Source organism: Geotrypetes seraphini, chromosome 8 (genome assembly GCF_902459505.1).
Source record: "Geotrypetes seraphini chromosome 8, aGeoSer1.1, whole genome shotgun sequence".
NCBI lineage: Eukaryota > Metazoa > Chordata > Amphibia > Gymnophiona > Dermophiidae > Geotrypetes > Geotrypetes seraphini.
Genome location: NC_047091.1, coordinates 136,227,146 through 136,250,370, shown reverse-complemented (window position 1 = coordinate 136,250,370; position 23,225 = coordinate 136,227,146). Strand labels below are relative to the sequence as shown.

Genomic DNA, 23,225 nt, shown 5'->3' with positions numbered 1-23,225 from the left:
CTCCTGCAAGAACAACCGTTTCCACAGGTTGAGAAAGTGGGAGGTTAGGAGCGAACTTTCAATTTCCAAGCCATCAAACTGAGACTGCTGAGATTGGGATGCAGTAATTGACTGTTCTGCTGAGAGAGAGGAGATGGACGGTCTCCCTAAGGGAATTGGGGGAGCATCCAGAAGGTCCAGCAGAAGCAGATACCAGATTTGTCTGAGCCAACAAGGAACGAGTGTGATGTGAACATTGTCACTGGTAACTTTTTGAAGTACTCTGAAAGTGAGAGGAAATGGCAGGATGGCCTAGAAAAGGTTGTGCCCCCCCAATGAATGGAGAAAGCACCCCTTGCTATGGCATGAGGAGCTGGACGAAGAGAGCAAAATGTGCTGCATTGGGCATTTTCTGGCAAAGCAAAGAGATCCAGCATGGGTACTCCCCACTGTAGGAATATTTGCTGTAGGATGGAAGGGCTGAGAGTCACTCTTGAAGAGTCAAGTTTCCTGCTGAGGGGGTCTGCAAGAATATTGTGCTCTCCTGGAATATATACCGCTTGTAGATGGACCCGAAATGTCACAGCATAGGTCCACAAGTGATAGGCTTCTCTGTAGAGTGGAAGAGATCCCAAACTTCCCTGCTTGTTGATGTAGAAAGCAAAGTTGCTTACCTGTAACAGATGTTCTCTGTAGACAGCACGGGAATGCAGCCACACTTGAAGGTGAAGTCCTCCGACTGAGCCTGCATGCCAGTGCTCTCCTATAGCTTGTGGTAAACTTTGAAGCTTACTGGGCATGTGCTGGGACCCTATTCCTAGAGCCCCTCCTCTCACTCTGACAGTTTTGTCCCTAGCAATTAAGATATTAGTTTTGAGGGGATGGTGGGTGGGTATGTGTGGCTGCATTCCCCTGCTATGGAGAAGGTAAAATTATGGTCTTACCTGTTAATTTTCTTTCCTTTACAAGCAGCAGATGAATCCAGAGACTAGTGGTATAGCTCACATCGACCAGCAGGTGGAGATAGAGAACTGATTAACAGTTGGCCTTAAAGCCTGGTGTTCCTCCTGTTGATTCAGTTATGCACTTTGCCCAAGCATCCCGAAAGGAGAATGAGCATTCACAAAACTTCATTCCAGTAGAACATGTGCCACTTAAACCTGAATTAATACAATTGCCAACCATACCCCAACCGAAACAAACAAACACCCAACAGACAGACCGTGCACTTGGGGAGGGGCTCTGGATTCATCTGCTGCTCCTTAAGGAAAGAAAATTAACAGGTAAGACCATAATTTTACCTTCCTTAGCAAAGCAGCAGATGAATCCAGAGACTAGTGGGATGTAGCAAAGCAAACTCAAACTGGGTGGGACGCCAACGCCGCCTCCGCCAGCACTGCAGTGCCAAAACATGCCTCCGTACGGGCCGCTACGTCTAAACGGTAATGCTTCGAAAAGGTATTCCCAGACGACCACGTTGCCGCCCGGCAAATTTCCTCCAAAGACATACCACCGGACTCCGCCCAAGACGTAGCCAATGCTCGAGTGGAATGAGGTGCTCCGGTACTTTCTTCCCCGTCAACAAATAAGCCGAAGCAATAGTTTCTTTGACCCAACGAGCAATGGATGCTTTAGATGCCGCCATCCCCTTATTTTTGCCCGCGAATAACACGAAGAGATGGTCCGACCGACGAAAATCGTTCATCACCCCCAAATAATGGAGAATCATTCGACGTACATCCAGTAGACGTAAGGACGAAAATCGTTTTCCCCAATCCTCCTTCCGGAAGGATGGGAGGAACAAACTCTGGTTCACATGGAATGAAGAAATAACCTTAGGCAGGAAGGACGGCACCGTTCGCACCGACACCCCAGTTTCCGAAAAACGTAAAAAGGGTTCCCTGCAAGAAAGCGCCTGCAGTTCCGACACTCACCTTGCCGAAGCCATTGCCACCAGAAACACTGTTTTCAACGTGACATCCTTCAATGTTGCCGCTGACAGAGGCTCAAAAGGTGCCCCCTGCAACCTCCCAAGGACGAGTTTAAGATTCCATGTTGGACAAATTCGCTTTACCGGAGGGCGGATATGGTGAACCCCCTTGAGGAAACGGACCACGTCCGGCTGAGACGCGAGCGCCGAGCGAGCCACCCGGCCCCTGTAACAGGAAATGGCCGCCACCTGAACCTTTAAAGAGTTATAGGCTAACCCTTTCGCTACGCCCTCCTGCAGAAAAGCAAGAATAGCCGGCAGAGATGCCTGGAAGGGCGCAATCCCCTGCCATCCACACCATGAATCAAAAATTTTCCAGACTCTCACATAGGAGGCTGAAGTCGAAAGTTTCTTAGCTTGAAATAGCGTGGCAATAACCTGTTCTGAATAGCCCTTTTTTCTCAGCCTCGACCGCTCAATAGCCAGGCCGTAAGACCAAAGCGGGCCGGATCTTCCATCAAGATCGGACCCTGAGTTAGCAAGTCCGACGTTACCGGGAACGTTATCCGATCTCCTACTGAAAGCTGAATCAGATCCGCGTACCACGGCCGACGCGGCCAATCCGGAGCCACCAGGATCACTCTGCCCTGAAAGAGAGAGATGCGTTGTAACACCCGACCAATCATGGGCCAAGGCGGGAACACATACAGAAGGGAATTTGGAGGCCATGGGAGAGCTAACGCGTCCACCCCCTCCGAGCCCCTCTCCTTGCGTCTGCTGAAGAACCGAGGCAACTTCGCATTGCGGGATGAGGCCATGAGATCCATCTCTGGCAGCCCCCAACGAAGGACTAGCAGGTTGAAAGCTCGAGCCGACAACTCCCATTCGCCTGGATCTAGAAGATTTCTGCTGAGGAAGTCCGCTTGCACGTTTTCGTGACCGGCAATGTGTGCCGCCGACAGAAGCGGAACATGCACCTCTGCCCACCGAAACAGCCTCCTTGCCTCTTCGGCCAACAGCGGACTCCGGGTGCCCCCCTGACGATTGATATATGCCACCGCCGTGACACTGTCTGAAAAGATCCTGGTTGGCCTGTCCCGAATCAGGGACTGAAAAGCCCGCGCCAGTCTGATCGCCTTTAACTCCAGCAAATTGATGGACCACTGGGCCTCCTCCCCGGACCACACCCCCTGCACTGAAGCCTGCAGGCACTGGGCCCCCCAGCCCAGCAGACTGGCATCCGTTGTCACCACCACCCAGTCCGGCGTAGCCAACGGCATGCCCCGCCAAAGATGCAACTCGTGTAGCCACCACTGCATACTGCGAGCCGCCCGAGGACACCATTGGAGACGCACATTGTAGTCCAGAGATGCTGGGGACCAACGAGAGAGTAGAGACTGTTGTAAGGGCCTCATGTGGCACCGAGCCCAGGGGACCACCTCCAGAGTCGCCACCAGAACCTGTACATAATCTCAAACCCGAGGTCTGGGCGACCCGAGAAGTAGGCGAATCTGAGCCTGCAATTTCTCTCCCCGGTCTCGGGGTAGAAACACTTTCCCCAGAGACGTGTCGAACCTGACCCCCAGGTGCACCAAAGACTGCGATGGGGACAGAAAGCTCTTGGGAAAGTTGACAATCCACCCCAACGACTGAAGGAGAGAGATTACTCTCTGAGTTACCGAAAAACTCTCCTGTCTGGACGAGGCGCGGATCAACCAGTTGTCTAAGTAAGGGTGTACCCGAATCCCTTCCTTGCGTAGAAAGGCTGCTACCACCACCATTACTTTGGAAAAGGTGCGGGGAGCCGTTGCCAGACCAAAGGGCATTGCCCAAAATTGAAAATGCTGGCCGAGAATCGCAAACCGCAGATACCGCTGATGCGGAGGCCAGATCGGGATATGGAGGTACGCCTCTTTGAGATCGAGGGACGTGAGGAACTCTCCCGGTCTTACAGCCGCAATAACCGAGCGAACCGTCTCCATCCGGAAATGGCGAACACTGAGAAATCTGTTGACCCCTTTGAGATCCAGCACCGGTCTGAATGACCCCCCCTTCTTTGGTACAATGAAGTAAAGGGAATATATCCCGCGGCCTACCTCTTCCGGGGGCACCGGTACCACCGCCCCCAGATCTAGCAGCCCCTGCAAAGTTCTGCGGACCGAGTCTCTCTTGGCCGCCCCACTGCACGGCAGTGGGGACACCAACAAAGAATCTACGACGGGAGAGGCGAACTCCAACTTGTACCCTTCTTGAATAATGTCTAAAACCCACTGATTTGACGTGATCTTGGCCCACTCCGCCCAGAACGCCGACAGCCGTCCCCCTAAGGGAAAGGCGGAGGGGGCCAAGACCCCGTCATTGTGGAGCGCGACTTGTTGCGGCACACGCTGGCTGACCTGAAGAGGGTTTCGTCGTACAAAAGGAATTTCTCTGCTGAAACCTAGGTCTCGAGGAAGAGAATGAACCAGAAGCAGCTCTGAAGAATGGTTTACCGGACCTGTATCTCCTAACATCCCTGAATCGCGGTCTAGACGATGAGGACTTCACAGGGGGCCTAGCCCTATCTTCCGGTAAACGCTGTGTTTTGGTATCACCAAAATCCTTCACCAATCTATCCAAATCTTCCCCAAACAATAAACCCCCTTTAAAAGGGAGTTTCACAAGCCGCAGCTTGGATGCAGTATCTGCCGCCCAATGACGGAGCCATAATGATCTGCGAGACACCACCGAAAGAGACATCTGCTTCGCAGAAGCCCGAATAATATCATATAAGGAGTCTGCTAAATAAGCCAAACCAGACTCCAAATCAGCGAGTTCCGAAGGGACAGAACCCCCGGACTCCATTAAATTATCCGCCATCCCCTGCGACCACTGCAGACAAGCTCGCGCAGCATAAGAGCTGCAAATTGCGGCCTGCAAGGTAACCGCAGCTACTTCAAAGGACATTTTCAATGAAGATTCAATCTTTCTATCCTGTGCATCCTTCAGTGTAACACCCCCTTCCACCGGTAAGGTAGTCTTTTTTGTTACCGCTGCCACCAATGCGTCCACCCTGGGCAACCTAAACTTCTCGAGTTCGGTCGGGTCAAACGGATACAAGAGCCACATGGCCTTTGCCACTCTTAGACTGGATTCCGGCGTATCCCATTGCGCCGAGATCAGCTCCTGCATGGCTTCATGCACCGGAAAGGATTTAGGCGGCCTACGCGTACCTGCCATCAAGGGGTTACCCGACACCTTAGGATCTTCCTGAGAGATATTCAAACCGTGCAATGCCTTTGAAATTAAGGAAGAAAGTTCTTCTCTATGAAACAGACGGAGAGCGGACGGGTCATCCACTTCTCTACCCGGGGGATCCTCTGCTTCCCAATCTAAGACCTCACCTTCCTCCAAAGATTCAGGAAGAGAAAAAGGGGACATTGGCAGATTATCCTCCGCGTCCGCGAGTCTGCGTTTCTTCGCTACCTGCGACCGCCCTGGCGACCCCACCGTACCCGCAGACGGTCTGACAGTATCACTATTCAAAACAGCAGACGCAGAGGGCACAGGAAGGTACATACCGGCCACCGGCACCGGCAGGGCAGGCTGCGAGCCCTGTAACATAAATGCCCGGTGCAACAGCATAATAAATTCAGGCGAAAATGAGCCAAACTGAAGGGCCGCTGAACCGCCCTGATCCGTGCCGGGGAGCGGGGCCGCGACCTCTTCTGGCGCTCCAGACTCCCCCACCGCTGCCGAACTCCCCTCAGCCATGGAAGAGCCCTGCAGCAACCCCGAGTCGACCTCGAGCACCGGGGACATCGATCGTGCCTCCCTTACATCACATGCTACAGAAATGGCTACATCACATGCCTGCAGAAAAGCATCGTCTGCCGGTGCGTTCGAACACCCGGCAGAGCAAAGGCCCGACGGTGTTCTGCGCTTCCCACAGCGCGAACACCGCTGACCAGCCTCCGTTGCCATCCTGCGTTCCGGCACGCCAAAAACAAACTTCTCTTTTTTTTTTTTTTTCACACACGCGGAGAACGCCGCCGACCGCCGACTCCGCCCACCAACCAACCCTGCACTCGGGAACGCGACACACAATCAACGAGTAAGTAAACTCACTCACCTAATTTTGCGCCCGCTCTACCAGAAGCCAGGATACAGCTGGTAAGTATACTGGAAGCCGATTCAAAACACGGCTCGGCTCAGCACAAGGCAGGAAGTCGCCTTTTTTTTTTTTTTTTTGTATACTGGAATGAAGAAAGAAAACTCCTGCAGCGTCTAAAGAAACCCCTCAATCAATCGGAGGGGAGGGTGGAGAAGGGACCTGGGAGGGCCCAGGTGTAACTCCTAAAGCCGGCACCGCTCAGCCAGGCACCCCTGTCCTACTGAAGAGAGCTAGTCTCAACAGAGGAATTCAACAGAACACCAATTTATCCGGCACCAGCCAGAATCCAGGAGCTAGAGAGCTAGCTCAATCCCTGCTGGGAGATAGAGCAAAACTGAATCAACAGGAGGAACACCAGGCTTTAAGGCCAACTGTTAATCAGTTCTCTATCTCCACCTGCTGGTCGATGTGAGCTATACCACTAGTCTCTGGATTCATCTGCTGCTTTGCTAAGGAACACCTGTTACAGATAAACAACTTTGCTTTCTCCAGAGACAAGCAGGGGATATGCAGGCACACTTGAAGGTGAGTACCAAGCTGAAGGAATTACATGGGTGTGGGCTAGCCATTACAGTGCAAATAAGTTTTGTAGAATCGATTGTCCAAAACGAACATCTTGTGACTAGCCTTGGATTAAATAATAGTGCTTTGTAAAAGTATGTATTGAAGACTAGGTTGCAACTTTACATATATCCTGAATGGTTATCGATTTTAAGTTTGCTATGGAGGAAGCTGTAGCTCACAGTTTATGCGCTCCAATAGGACCAGGAGACTGAACGTGAGCTTATGAATAACAAAAAATTGATGCAATGTGCAATCCATGAAGATATAGCCCTTTTAGTTGCTGGCTGGCTGAATTGAAGGAAACAAAAAGCTGGCTGGTTTTCTTTGTTATTTCTGGGCCATAGACCTTAGAAGTCTACCTGGTATTGTCCTTAGGTTCCAATTACTGGTGTTGCTGTTGAAGCTCACTCCAGCCTATCCAAACCATCTTCTTTGTGGGATTCAGACCATTAAAGATTGCCTATTCCTATTCTAATTAGAGATCCTCTGTGTTCATCCCACACTTTTTAAAATTCCATCAGTTTTTCTCTCCACTACCTCCCTTGTGAGGGCATTCCAGGCATCTACCACCTCTCCATGCAAAATAATTTCCTATCATTACTCTTAAGTCTAATGCCCCTCAACCTCAATTTGTGTCCTCTAGTTTACCAATTTCCATTCTCTGTAAAAGATTTGGTCCTTTATTAATTCCTTTTCAAATTTTTAAATATCTGTATCAAATTGCCCCTTAACCTCCTCTTCTTTAGAGTATACATGTTGAGTTCTTCTAGTCTCTTCTCATACTTCTTTTGGTGCAAATCCCCTACCATTTTCATCACCTTCCTCTGAATCGCTTCAAGTCTTCGTATATCCTTGGCCAGATACGGCTTCCAACCCTGAACATAATATTCCAAGTGGGGTCTCACCAATTACCTGTATATGTAGGGGCATCAAAACTTCCTTTCTTCTGCTGGTTATGCCTCTCTCTTTACAGCCCAGTCTCCTCCTGGCTACAGCCACCACCTTGTCAAACTGCTTTGTCGCCTTCAGATCCTCAGACACTATCACCTCCTCTCCCTGTCTATGCATATCAGCCTCTTGCCTCTCAGCACATACATCTCCCCTCAGATTTCTACTCCCCAAATGCATCACTCTGCACTTCTTTGAATTTAATTTTAATTATCATACATCAGATAATTCTTCCCACTTTTGCAGATCCGTTTTCATGTTTTCCACTCCCTCCAGGGAATCCATTCCGTTACCATTCTTGGTATCATCTGCAAAAAGTACCCTCTACTTGCAGGGGTGTCAAAATCCCTCCTCGAGGGCCACAATCCAGTCGGGTTTTCAGGATTTCCCCAATGAATATGCATGAGATCTATTTGCATGCACTGCTTTCATTGTATGCTAATAGATCTCATGCATATTCATTGGGGAAATCCTGAAAACCCAACTGGATTGTGGCCCTCGAGGAGGGACTTTGACACCCTTGCTCTACTAGGAAGGCTTTAAGCATAGTAACCAACCATGCAAGAGCCTGTTACTACAAAGCTATCACTGATCTAACATGTAATAAGCATGAACGGGCTTCATTTTTCTGGAAAGCAGCACCATTTAACACACTTGTTTTCTTGAACATACAGTATATCAAACTATTCCTTAAAAAATGTATTGCTCTTTTAAATGAATCAATTTTGGTTGTAAAATTGCTACATCATTTAAAGATTTCATCATTCTGCTACATTTTGGGCCAACTGTCATCATTCAAATACTTCACAGCTGCTCTGTGATGTCCAACATGTTGCATTTTGAATTAACATTTATAACAATCAGGAAGCAAAAGCCTGCCAGTGTTGACAGTCTGAGCTGATCATTCTAGAAATTATTTCACATATGTAATAGCTGCTGATTACTAATCATCTGCAAATGCTTCCATATACTATTATCAAACTTAGATTTGTGTGTGGACATTGGATGGCAGATGCTGCTGTTGTAGGAAAAAAATCTGAAGTATTCAATTAAAAGCATGGCACACAGATTTGTTAAAAAGTAAAGTTGCTTACCTGCAACAGGTGTCCATAGACAGCAGGAGAATGCAGTTACACTTCTTGGTGAAGTCTCTGACTGAGCCCAACAAGTGTGCCTGTATATCCCCTGTTTGTTTTCGGAGAAATATTGTTAGAGGAAAGTGATCCAAATTGGATGCTTTAAGATCCAAAAGGGAGAGGAAGGGTTGGTTACATTCAACTTAAGAAAGCAGCAACTTCTCTTACCAGGAAGGCAATCAGGAATCCCCTGGTACCCAATACATTGCTTTCTTCATAGATTTACTGCCCTGTTCTCTGCTCCTAATTACAATAAGCCTTTCTGTCAAGCTCTGTTACCCTACAAGTCAACTGCAAGTAGCAGGTTATGCATTTTAGAAGTAAATTTCATGGATTGCTAATATACAGATTGCTCAAAAATGCACTGCAGGTGAGAACATATTCATTTATCCTATCTTATTACATTATATACCTGGAAGTACACTTAAAATAGATTTAGAAACAAGATAAATCATCTTCACTACTGGATATTTTAGAATTGCTGATTGTCTGATTCTTTAATTGGGCCTTTAGGGTTTCATCTGGGAAAAATTAACGTAGAGCCTCGGAAACAAAATTATTATAGACAAAGGCTGGGATATCCCCTTTTCTGTTCCTCAGGGCAAGTAACACACAGAACAAACATTCCAATTCTTTGAACATGTTATTTACTGTACACTTTTACAAAGGTGATTCAAAAGGAAAAAGGTAACTAATTTTTATTATAATATCCGTTTACTTAAAAAATTCAACCCTTGTAACAAATCTTAGTGTTACTTTATATATAAAAGCTTTTGGCATAATCCAAGCTGTACTTGGCAGTAGGATGAAATGATACATGAATTATAGTCCAGCAACACTGAGTAATGACAGGAAAAGCAAGCTTCTAGAGTGTCTGTGAAAAACATTTCAGGACATAAGGCATGACTAGTTATAGAAAAGAGGCACTTATTTCCAATCAGTCAGAAGTTTCATGTGCATACCCTAAATTTCATAGTGTCTCTTTCACAGACAGCAAAGTGCCTGCCACAGAAGTAAAGGAAGGATTTGCCCCAGGTCTTTTAAGTAGCCTTTCAGCCCAGCCACAGGCTCTGAGGTAAACAGAGCTTTCCAACCTTGGCAGGAAAATCTTATAAAGCTACAGTTCACCCCTCCCCCACCCCAAAATGATTGGTGGGTTAGGTTGTTCCCCATTCACTACTGTACTGCCCCTACCCCCCGGCCTCAAGCAATATACATCAGCAGGAAGGGGCGAAGACCTGGCCTGGGCTTATCCCAAATTCTAGGAAAATTTTAATTAGAAAGCATTTTTGTTTCAAAGAGTGTTACTGCTTAAAGAAAGTACAGCAGGCCTGACTGACCACTACACAGTTGAGGGAGGAGGCTCTGCTAGGAACGTTTCATGATTTACACTAAAAGAAAGGGGTTATTATTGCTGTTTTCTAGTAAAAACAACCAACCCTGTGTGCACAGTGTACCAAGAAAAACTACTGTTGAGGTCAAAACGTGGCCAAGAGCCCAATGAAAACACTAATAAAATTGTGACATCGTAATAATCCTACAAAAAAAGGCTAGTACAAAATGCTGAATAATGATGATTCTGTGTACATGCATAGTTATATGTGTATTAAGAGAGATACATGGAGAGGAATTTGCTGTGTATAAGAACATGATTAACAGGAAGACAAGGGAGTGCAGAGGAAAATCCATTCTAAACTAAATTATTTCAAAACATGGTCCTGGAACAATGGTGCTTGCTAGTGATGATCTTTGCCCTGGAGTGCGTCTGTTCTTGAATCTGTTGCCAAATACAGGGCGGAAAGCAAAGATCTTCTGAAAGAGAATATCACACTGCCGCTGAAAGAAAACACAGACACATTATCCTTTGCTTATCTTCGAGCTTTATTTTATGCTAAACCCCTGACATAATCTTCACTCTGCTTCTGTGAATAGGACCCTGCCCCTATTTGCTTCACTTGATTTTCTTTTCCCTTTAAACTAAGTAAACTTTAAATTTACACAGACATTAAGTTTTATAAATTTCCTCCTTGGAGTTTCCTACCTTGTTCTAAGCAGCAGAGGAGCAACCTACAGGTTAGATAAGTAAGATGCAAATCAGTGACGCCAGGGTTCAAATTCCACTTCACCTGTTTTTTATAACCTTAGGCAAATCACTATAGGGTGATGTAGACAGCAACTGCTGGCTAAAATGCATCCTTAACAAACAGTGCATCTTCTTGTTAATGGTTGCTAAATGTTAAAGGTTTCTGTGCAGAGGTTTATTCCTGCAGTAGACAGCAACACACAGCATATTAAAATGCAGCCTAAAGAGAATATTAGCTAGCCTGCAGCAATGCAGGGCTATGTGCTGTCATCTACCTCGGGGGCTCAATGCCAGAAACCTAACCTACTGCTAGGTCAGCCCCATCTCTCTTTCCTTTGCCACATTCCACCACCCTCCAAAACCCTAGCATCACTGGCACATCTCCTTCCTCACCTGATCTAAATTAAAAAAAAAGAAAAAGAAAAAAACATCAATCCCTGATGGTCAGTTGGATTCCCTATTCCAGTCCAGCCCAGAAAGGAAAAAACCCTCCCTCATGTCTAAGGGCACTCACTCACTCAACCACCCACCCACCCGACCCCTCACAGAGGCAACCCATACCCCTTCAACCTCAAAAGAGACTGCAGCAATGTCCACTTACTCCTGTCTCTGGCACTGCTATCACCAAAGGACAAAGCACCACAATTTTGTAGTTGACAGCACCAGAAGCAGGAGTGAGTGGGCCTCTTTTTGGGTATGGAGTTCTGGGAGGTGAGTGTCACTAGATACCAGTGAGTGTATTTTGTTCTGCTAGGGGCAGGATGGAGGAAGGGAAAGGAAGAGGATCCACTATATCACAAGGACAAATTTTTAAAAATTCAGGTTGGGTCAGGTAGGGGAGGGGTGTAACAGTGATGTCAGAACCAGGGACTTGGGAGGGGTGGAACAAGGGAAGTTCTATTTTAGCAAGGGAGTCTGAGTGTGATTAAGTGAGGGGTGCATCGGGTTAGGTTACTCTATTTTATTATTTTTTTTTAATGTAACCCTACCTGTCAATGCATGAGCCAATCACTGCTCAAGCACTGACAGGGAGGATAACTTTTTCCAGAATAATATACAATTAAAAAAAACCAGTGAAACACATTAACTACATCAGTGGAACAAAATCATAATACATAAACATTATGATATATGACTTGAAAAGACTAGATCATGCAGTGTAAGAAGCAGTGATATATAGATAGTATTTGAGGACATTTTTCAATGAGCTGCAGATTACTGCTACGATTTTAATATGGCAATAATTTGCATTCTTAATGAATAATGCATCCTGCAGCTATCTTTTAGCAGAAAACTCAAGGTAGAAGCTGTATGGTCTACTGCAAGGTTTTCTGCATCATCTCCTTTATTCTTTGATTGTAAGCCTTCTTAGGTAGCAAACCATCTACTGTACCCAACTGTTACTTGCCTCAGGTTCAGATTCAAAAGAATGAGTCATTAAATCTAAAATACTAATAAGAACGTAAGACTTGCCATACTAGTCGGGACAAAAGGACAATCAAGTCCAGTATCCTGGTCACAAATACCAGGCAGGATCACAAAAAGTAGAAAGTTTCCATGCTACTTATCCCCCAGGGATAAAAAGTGACTTTCTCTAGGCCTACTTTAATAACAGTTTATGGACTGCTGCTGCACCAGCTGCTTTTACCACATAATCCAGTTCTAGGGATCAACAATTATTTTCCTCTGTTTCTTTAAAATGTCTACTTACTAATAGCATATGCATTAGTCTTTGCAAAAGTGCAAAGGGTAAACAAATTAATCTTTACCTATTCTACTCCACTTTACAAATATAAATGTTGGGTGGAAAATAGTACAGAAGGACCAAAGTTTTACTTCAAAGCAGCTAAAGAGAGAATCTTCAAATCTTCCCATGGCAGGGAGTCTTGAGCTACATGCTTCTAATCTCTTCATACTTAATGCTAAAGCTAACCTCTCTTGAGGATTTGCTACTTATAAGGCTCCACCACTCCCCCCAACAACATAAAACTTCCGAGAACACAGAGCAGAATGATGGGTGATAATCCCTGAAAAAATGCCTCTTTCCTGAGAGAGTTGTATTTATGAGGCAATCTACCAGCACCATAAAATAAATTTTGTAAGACTGCTTGGCCAAAATGCCCTAATCATCTGGAATATGATTCCTGACAATAAAGAGACATGAACGTGTGAACTGAGGAACAAGTATCTGCTTTGCAGATTTCATCAATGGGAGTGGATCGCAAGAATGCAACTGAAACTGCCATAGCTCGGACTTTATGTGCTGTTACATGACCCTGGAGCTGCACCCCAGCCTGACTATAGCAGAAGTTAACACAGGCTGCAAGCCATGTGGAAATAGTTTTCTTGGTTACTGGGCGGCCCAATCTGTTGGAATCAAAGAAGATGAACAGTTGAGGACAGGTTTTGCGAGACTGAGTCCTTTATAAGTAATAAGCCAAAGCTTGTTTGCAGTCCACGGTATGAAGAGCTGCTTCTCCAGGGTGAGCATGAGGTTTGGAAAGAAAACTGGAAGCACAATAGATTGATTTAAATGAAATTCCGTGACCACGTTTGGCAAGAATTTAGGATGGGTGCGAAGAACTACTTTATCATGATGGAAAACTGTAAAAGGTGGGTCTGACAATAATGCTTGAAGCTCACTCACTCGATGAGCAGAAGTGATGAAGATTAAAAATACCACTTTCCATCTGAGATATTTAAGATGAGAAGAAGACATTGGTTCAATTGAAGGTTTCATAAGTCTGGTGAGAACAACATTAAGATCCCAAACCACTGCATGTGGTTTGATGTTGAAAAAACCCTTCAAAAATCTGGAAACAAGAGGATGAACTGCAAGAGATTTTTTTGTTGACTTGAACATGGAAAGCACTGATAGCACTAAGGTGAAGCACTGATAGCACTAAGGTGAACTCTGACTGAAGTGGTTTTAAAACCTGAGTTGGATAAGTGTAGATTAGAAGATATTCCAACAATGAAGGTATGGAGGAGGATAAAACATGTTAATGATGAAGATCACACCATGCTGAAAACCATGTCCATTTCTGTTGGTAGTACTGCTGTGTAGGTGGTATTCTGGATGCTTCTAAAATGACTCTGACTGGATCAGAAAGATCAGTGTCTGTCGAGATCAGACTGAGAGGTACCAGGCTGTCAGGTGTAACGACTGCAGATTGGGATATAAGTGACACAGTGAGAAGAGATGGAAAGATCTGGAGGGTTATTGGGTCTTTGACCTTGAGCTGAAGTAGAAGGGAGAACCACGGTTGTCTGGGCCACCGAGGTGCTATGAGGATCATGATGGCCAATTCTTGTTTGAGCTTGACCAACATCTTGAGAATGAGAGGAATTGGAGGGAACACATAAAGGAACTTGTCCCTCCAATCCAAGAGGAAGGCATCTGCCTCCAGACGAGGAGGAGAGTATTGCCTGGAACAGAATTGAGGTAGTTTGTGATTGCTGGTGGATGCAAATAGGTCTATCTGAGGAGTCCCCCAATGAGAAAATATCAGATGCAACACTTTGGAATGAAGCGTCCACTTGTGCGGTCAAAGATATCTGTTGAGTTTGTCGGCAAGTGTATTTTGTGCTCCTTGAACATAGACAGCTTTGAGGAATATGTTTCGAGCAATTGCCCAGGTCCAAATCTTCTCAGCTTCCTGGCAGAGAATCAGAGAACCCATCTCTCCTTGCTTGTTTATGTTATACATTGCAACTTGATTGTCCGTGTGGCCCAGGAGGAAGTGAATGGATATAGTGTGCTGAAAAGTTTTGAGAGAATTGTGAACCGCTCTGAATTCCGAGAGGTTTATGTGGAACTTCTGTTCTTGCACAGACCAATGACCTTGCGTCTGGAGACTGTCCAGGTGAGCTCCCCAAGTATACATGGACAAGTCTGTGATCAGGACCTTCTGATGTGGAGGTGTTTCAAACAACAGCCTTTTGGAAGGATTTGATGAATTCATCCACCACTGAAGAGATTGACGAAGCGATGTGACTGTAATTTTCTGTGAAAAAGGATCTAAAGCGTGAGACCATTGAAATGCCAGGGACCACTGAGCTGTTCTGAGATAAAGCCTCGCGAAAGGGGTAACGTGGACTGTAGACACCATATGACCTAATAGTCTCATCATTTGTCTGGATGAGAAGGACGGAAGATGGTATACTTGACTGCAAAGTTGAATCAGGATGCCCTGTCTTTGTTGAGGCAGGAATGTCCTGAGTTGCATGGCATCGAGCAGGGCTCCAATGAACTGTAGAGTTTGAGAGGGTCGAAGTTGAGATTTTGGAAAGTTGCTGAAGGAACAGGATTGTTGACTGTGTTGCTGAGCACAACCCCCGAGGAGAGGCATCTTTTATGAGCCAGTCGTCGAATTAGGGGAAAACTTGAAAACCTTGATCTCTTAATGCTGCTGCCAGTACTACATGGATTTTGGTGAACACTCTTGGAGAGGAGGCCAAGCCGAAGGGCAGAACTTTGTATTGAAAGTGTTGATGGGAAATACAAAATTGAAGAAACTGTGAGCAGGATGAATTGGAATATGGGTATAAGCTTCTTTTAGATCTAGAGAGCATAGCCAATCGTTTTGATCCAATAATGGGTATAGAGTTCCTTGGATCTTGTTGATATCTCGGAGGTCGAGAATTGGATGTAGACCTCCCGTCTTCTTCGGGATGAGAAAATACTTGGAGTAGAACCCCTGATTTCTCCGAGAGGGGGCACTACCTCTACGGCATTTAATTGAAGCAGAGCCTCTATTTCCTGAAGAAGGGACGTCTGCTGCAGGTTGAAAGAGGACTCTTTTGGAGGATGATTTGGAGGTATGGTGACAGAATGAAGAGAGTAATCTTCCTTGATGACTTTTAAAACACACAGGTCAGCTGTTATCAGAGTCCAATGTTGATGGTAGATTTGTAGACAACCTCAAATTGGATGAGGAAGAGGTTGAGAGAGGGGGGAACAGCAGCTATACTCTCGAGAAGTGTGTGAAAAAGACTGAGAAGGCTTTTGAGGGGCTGCTGCCTGAGCTTTCTGAGACCTTTGTTGCTTCTGCTTCTTTTGTGGTGGTGGTCTAAAAACAGAAGGCTTAGTATTATATTGTCTTTGATATGAATAAGAAGGTTTGGCCGCCTGTCTTGAAATCGAAGGCTTAGTCTATGTTCTAACCAAAGAATTCCAACTCGTTTCATGCAGTCAATTTTTGCATAGCTGCCTTGATGGAATCACCAAAAAGCTCATCTCCCAAAAATGGAATATTGGCTAATCTGTCTTGAAGATTGATATCCATATCAGAAACTCTTAGCCAAGGTCGAAGGCACTGCTCAAGTCGAACTGCAATACCAGTGCGCTTCTAAGTTGAAAAACAAGATATATTAAGATACCAGCCTGTTGAATAGTTGTGTCTTTATCTGTTTTCTAAAATCAAGACAAGAGGAAGCTTCTAATATACCGTAATTTTTGCAAGCCTGAAGGACCTGGGTGTACTGATAGATAGGACCCTGAAGCCGTCGGCACAATGCGCGGCAGCGGCAAAGAAGGCAAATAGAATGTTGGGCATGATAAAGAAAGGAATCTCGAGTAGATCGGAGAAAGTTATAATGCCGCTTTATAGGGCAATGGTCAGACCACACTTGGAATACTGCGTCCAACATTGGTCTCCCTACCTAAAGAAGGATATAAAACTGCTGGAGAGGGTGCAGAGACGAGCAACAAAACTGGTGAAGGGTATGGAAAAACTGGAATACGAGGACAGACTTATAACACTAGGATTATTCTCCCTTGAGAAAAGGAGACTGCGTGGGGATATGATCGAGACCTTCAAAATACTGAAAGGAATCGACAAAATAGAGCAGAGAAGATTATTTACATTGTCCAATTTGACATGGACTAGAGGACATGTAATGAAGCTAAGGGGGGACAGGTTCAGGACTAATGTCAGGAAGTTCTGCTTCACTCAGAGAGTGGTTGACACCTGGAATGCCCTCCCAGAGGAGATTATGGCGGAATCGACCGTCCTAGGCTTCAAGAGCAAACTAGATGCATATCTCCTTAAGAGAGGCATATAAAGATATGGTGGACTATAAATTACGCCAGGTGTACACCTGGCAGGGCCTCCGCGTGTGCGGATCGCCGGACTTGATGGACCGAAGGTCTGATCCGGAGATGGCATTTCTTATGTTCTTATGTTATGTTCTGAAATGAGAAGGTTCTCTCAAGGAACTTCTTGTAATGACAAGATTTTATAGAGGGATATGCAAACAGATGTACTCTTCGTGTACTCTTATTAGTGTAACTCAGGGTAAAATGAGGCGTAAGATAACCTGGTAACATACCAAAAACTACTTTATAACAAATGCATGAAAATTTAAATAAGACTCTGGATTCCAACGGCAACCAATGGAGTTTTTGATAGAAAGGGGTAATGTGCTCCCATTTTTTAGACCAAAAATGAGGCAAACAGCAGTATTCTGAACCACTCTCAATTTTTTAAGAATTTTCTTATAAGCACCCAAATATATAATGTTACAGTAGTCAGAATACTTAAAATAGAGGATAGAACTAGCAAGCAAAAAGAGCTTTCATCAAAATACTTCTTGATGCTTCTTGAAGCTTCCAAAGCACCAACATACTGTACTTTTCTTGAATATTAAATCAGTATGTTTTTCCAATGTAAGATGTTTGTCCAAAGTTACTCCCAATATTTTTATGGATTGTTTGATATTGTAGTCCAGCCCATTCACATGTATTATTGTTTCTTTAATCTTGTTGTTGGGGATTGCTAAGAAAAATTTAGTTTTTTCCATATTTAATTTCAATTTGAAAGCAGCCATCCAAGGTTCAATCTGGTTTAAAATAGTTGATAATGAATTTATAAACTGATTAGTTAACATATTGACCTACAAAGATTTCTGAGATAGAAAAGTGCTTCCTTTGTTTTATACCAGAAACAGTTTGGAAACTGGGGAGGCATGGTGGGTGCTAAGCAGAACTATGGGTAGGCCTCTCCTATATAATAAACAAAATATGTCAAGAAACCATCACCAAGATGGATTCCCTTACTGTTTTCTTTATCCTGGAATATGTGCTGGCAAAGCTTCCACAATCTAGGACATTTAGCTCCATGCATCACCTGTGTCTAGCCGTCCTCCTGCAATTCGACCTTTCTGCTGTTTTCAACGTTGTCCACCACGATATTCTAATTTATCAACTCTCCGAGATAGGCATCACCTCTACAGTCCTTGAATGGTTCTCAAAATTCCTTCGTTCCCGATCCTACATTGTCAACATGCATAGCACCTCATCCTCCCCCTGGAAACCAATTTGTGGAGTCCCACAAGATTCACCTCTATCGCTTATCCTTTTCAACATCTATATGTCCTCTCTAAAACTCCTCCATATATCCCCCCTTGAAACAATTTACACTTATGCTGATGACATCCTTGTCTTCCTCAAGACCGACACAAACCTTTCTAACCTTTCAGAGAACATATCTTCTTGTATTGCGAACCTCCAAATCTTGGGCCCACACCGTCCAAATGAAATTGAATGAGTCCAAGACAAAACTACTTTGGCTCGGCCCAAAAATTAGTTCAGCTACCCACCTCAATCCTACTGTCCTCCGGCTCCACTCTGCAGCTCGAATTCTCCAGCAAGGTCCTGGGCATCATAATTGATTCTACATTGTCCTTCAATGACCACCTCAACTCCCTGGTAAAAAAATGCTTTTTCAGCCTACACATGCTGAGGAAAGTAAGATCCTGTTTCCATCAAAAGCATTTTGCCGTCCTCGTCCAATCCATCATCCTCTTCTGACTGGATTATTGCAATTCTATCTTCATAAGCCTAATGAAGAAAAACCTTCACACTCCAACGGATTCAGAATGCTACGACTAAGCTTATCTTTGCAAAAAGTAAATTTGATCAAGTCTCACCGCTCCTGTCCAAGCTTCACTGGCTTCCGATAATTTCCAGAGTCTACTTCAAATGCATCTGCCTAACTTTCAAGATCCTTCACGGCATCCTTCCTCCCTTTATTCCACTTTTTTGGAACTCCTCAAATCGTAATACCACCAGACCTACCCAAAAATTGAAACTATCCTTCCCCTCATTAAAAGGCATTTCCCATCCAGGAAAGCTAGGGACTTCCCTCCCCTTCAGATTCACCGAGCTCTGGAACAACCTTACCTCCCCTCTTCGGAACCTGAGTTCTCTCCAACTTTTCAGTAAACATCTGAAAACCTGGCTTTTCTCAAAAATGTAACACTCCCTCCTCCTTTGATATCCTAGTCCTCTAAACATTCTTCTTTCCTCCGATCTTCATCCTTTCCTTGGAGTTCCTTTCTCATCCCAATTCCTGTAAACCAGGGGTGCCCAACACGTCGATCGCGATCGACCAGTAGCTCAGGAAGGCAATGCGAGTCGATCGCGGAGCCCATCCCGGGCTCCGTGATAGACTCGTGTTGCCGTCCTGATCTACCGGGCCGATCAGCTTTCCTCTCCAGTGTTCTCCCTAGGGCCTTTTAGCTGCTGCCGCCGCTGCTGAACATTTAAAAAAAAACCCGGCTTGGAGATTTCAGCTCGTAGCAAACTTATGCTCCGTGGCTCTAACGTGTGCGTGCCGGCTTCCCTTCTCTTCCCTCCGAAACCGGAAGTTATGTCCGGGGGGAGCGGGGGGAGAAGGGAAGCCGGCACGCACATGTTGAGAGCTCTGAAGCAAGCGTTCGCTATGGGCTAAGGCGGGAGACAGGTTAGTGAAGCATTTGCTCTTCTTGCTGACGGGTCCTGCCTACTTTCTGTTTCCGCGAAGGCAGGACCCGGCAGCATTTCCCCCAATAGGTCGATCGCGATCTTGGGCCAATCAGCCTTCCTCTCCCCGACAGCAGAATTGACATCGGGAAAGGAATGCTGGTCGGCCGAAGCAGGGAGAGCTTGGGGCGGCGTCGGCTTTCGGGCCTGTTATTGGTGGCGTTTGGGTCCTGGTCCCCGATGGCAATGGCAGTGGCTTGGGGGAGGGAAGGCAGGGAGACAGAAGGAAAGAAAAGAAACAGAAAAAAAAGAAAGGGAGGCAGAGAGAAAGAAAGGGCAGGGAAGAGGAAGGAAAAGTTGGGGGAAGGAATGAGGTCTGGAGGAGAGGAAGCATACAGGCTAAAAGAAGGGAAGAAAGATTGTATGCACAGTCAGAAGAAGAAAGTGCAACCAGAGACTCATGAAATCACCAGACAAGGTAGGAAAAATTATTTTATTTTAAATTTAGTGATCAAAATGTGTCTGAATTTATATCTGCTGTCTATATTTTACACTAAGGTCCCCTTTTACTAAACCGCAATAGAGTTTTTTTAGCGCAGGGAGCCTATGAGCGTTGAGAGCTGGGCATTCAAAGCAGCTCCCTGCACTCTAAAAACTGCTATCGTGGTTTAGTAAAAAGGGAGGGGGGTATATTTGTCTATTTTTGTATGGTTGTTACTGAGGTGATAGTGCATAGAGTCATCTGCTTTGACCTCTTTGAAAAACCCTGGAATAGGAATGATAATTAACATTTTCTATGTGTACAGTGTGCTTTGTGTTTTTTTAAAATTTTATTGTTGGTAGATCATTTTGACTTGGTCATTTTAAAAGTAGCTCACAAGCCCAAAAAGTGTGGGCACCCCTGCTGTAAACCGTGCCGAGCTCTACGATTGTGGAGATGGTGCGGTATACAAACCTAAGGTTTAGTTTAGTTTAGATTAGAAAAAGCACTAAAAGTCTTGTAGCAAATTAGAAAATGCTATAGAAAATGCATTTCTTCACACCATGGAAGCTAGCTCCTTTGTGAAGCTGCCTTCTACTTAATGAGAGGAGATTTAGCTGCAGTGAAGGAGGTGGGCAGGCTTTTATGCAGGAAGGATGGGCACGTGAAGAGCTACAGGCAGGGAGGGCCTTGCTGGCAAATATACAAAGACTAGCAAACCCTGGCAAGGGTGCATTAAAAAAAATAAAGTGTGTATTCTTATGATACGATTTTGTTTATAAGAATGTTTTTACCCCTTGGATTTTAATAACATATTTGATAGCTTACCACAGAGAGTATCTTTACCATGTTTTTGTGAGTTTGGATTTGCACATACTGACCGTGTATACCACTTTTCAACCAAATGCACTCCAACATCTGCACCATTCTGTAAATCTTAAGGAAATTTTTGAAAATTCGCAGGCAGCTTGCTAATTCCAAACAAACTCCCTATCAGGCATTCTTTTGAAAGTCCAGGGTCAATGGGATCATAATAGATCCACTCAAAAATTAAAACTATCCCACCCCTCCTTAAAAGGCATCTCCCTTGTTGGTAAACTTGGCTCTTCCCTCCCTTTCAGAATCACTCAGCTCTGGAACAGTCTCCCTTCCCCTCTCCGCAATTTGAGCCCCCTTCTACCATTCCGTAAGCATCTGAAGACCTGGCTCTTCTCCAGAACGTAACCCCGTCCCGCTCCTGGCACTCTCACACCAACCTCTCTTCTCTCATACTTATATAATTCCACTGGAGTTCCGTTCCTTCCCTAACCATGTAAACCGTGTCGAGCTCCATCTGCGGAGATGATGCGGTATATAAACCCAAGATTTAGATTAGATTAGATTAGATTAAATTAAAGAGCATCCACAGATTTTCCACCTGCTATATAACACATGGAAAATGTATGTAATAAAGCTCATACTGACCCCACATGCTCTTAGTCCTAGCCAGATTTTTTCCCTACACGATCAAAGCTACCTCACCTCACCCGTACTCATTGATTCCTCTCCATTAGGAACCCCATTTTCTCTGTATATTACTATGTCTTCCTCACAATCGTATCCAGCTTTCTGCTGATGCGCAATGTTTTTCAATGCAATATGAAAATTAAGTTAATACTTTTCAACAACCTATATACATCATTCTCCTAACCATTTGGCACCTGCTCACTGACCGCTGAATGTTCTCATTTCTATCTATACTCTGTAATTTGCTGATTGTACAGCTTGTCTTCACTGTGAACTGCCTAGAAGTCGCAAGATTATGGCGGTATAGAAAAATAAAGTTATTATTATTATTTTAAGCCATGACACTCAGTTACTAAAGGAAAGAATTTTTAGCCCATTAAATTTTCCCATGTAACTCCTTTGTAAACTATCGTCCTCATCTGAGTAAAGCTAGATGGAATTAAAAACCAATGTCTAGAAAAAGTCTAATGGTAGAGATCAGTTTTCAGCATATCTGGAGTAGAAATTAAATTCAGTGAGAAATACTAGCACATGGCAGGATAAGCTTTCAGATGTAATATACCTTGTGTGTTTGGGACAATAGCAATTCACTCGTCTCCTGAGGGTTTCATCCTCATCTGTGCCTGCATGTGTGCAATCATCTCCTGCATTCTGCGCAGCTGCAGGGAGAAAAGACACCATTGGTTACAGCACAAGATGTGTCAATCAACAGCCATATAAGGCCAGAAACCTGTGCTAGTAACACTCTGGATCACAAACCTCTACTTGTTAGTGTGATTAAAAGTCAGTAAAATATCCAAACATCTGTAATGAGCATTGACATCCAAAATGCAAACTCCATTTTAACTTTCTGGGTATTTTTATTTATATATGAATTGTTACCATGTTACAAATAAGCAATAACAACACTTGTACAGAAATCTAGAAATTAAGTAAATTAAGTAAAGTAAATTAACGTTGAACAAAATCTTTTCCAGAGAAAAGAAAATGGTTAAACCAGAGGATATAATTTGAGGTTGAAGGGTGGTAGATTCAGGGGCAATATTAGGAAATTCTACTTTACGGAGAGAGTAGTAGATGCCTGGAATGCGCTCCCGAGAGAGGTGGTGGAGAGTAAAACTGTGACTGAGTTCAAAGAAGCGTGGGATGAACACAGAGGATTTAGAATCAGAAAATAATATTAAATATTGAACTAAGGCCAAAACTGGGAGACTTGCACGGTCTGTGTTTGTATATGGCCGTTTGGTGGAGGATGGGCTTTAATGACTGGGAGGGTGTAGATGGGCTGGAGTAAGTCTTAACAGAGATTTCGGCAGTTGGAACCCAAGCACAGTACAGGGTAAAGCTTTGGATTCTTGCCAAGAAATAGCTAAGAAGAAAAAATTAAAAATTTAAATTGAATCAGGTTGGGCAGACTGGATGGACCATTCGGGTCTTTATCTGCCTTCATCTACTATGTTACTATGTAAATGCAGTACATTAGTATTACATCTCTTTATAATTATTTTTCCTTAAGTATACTTCTGGGTATGAATTATTTTGAGAGGGAATAATTACAATGTCCTTTATTTTTACATCTAGTTTTTAGCCAGTATATCATGAAAGAAGCCACAGTTAGCAGCAACACTTCCATTCCTTGTCTTACTATGTGCTATTAGGGCCAGCATTTATTTGCAATGAGAGAAGCCACCAAGATAGT

General features: G+C 44.5%; 1 protein-coding gene across 2 annotated transcripts in view; it reads right to left on the bottom strand.

The window, feature by feature from the left end:
• Positions 1–9,390: 9,390 nt before the first annotated feature.
• Positions 9,391–23,225, bottom strand: part of LOC117365401 (septin-2A) — a 117,536-nt gene continuing 103,701 nt past the window's right edge. For both annotated transcript variants that reach the window (XM_033955800.1, XM_033955801.1), the window contains exons 12-13: positions 22,089–22,185; positions 9,391–10,546 (exon numbers count right to left, since the gene is read on the bottom strand). In XM_033955800.1, the coding sequence (XP_033811691.1) occupies positions 22,114–22,185 (72 nt within the window). In that variant the 3' untranslated portion in view covers positions 9,391–10,546; positions 22,089–22,113. The remainder of the gene's footprint in view (positions 10,547–22,088; positions 22,186–23,225) is intronic.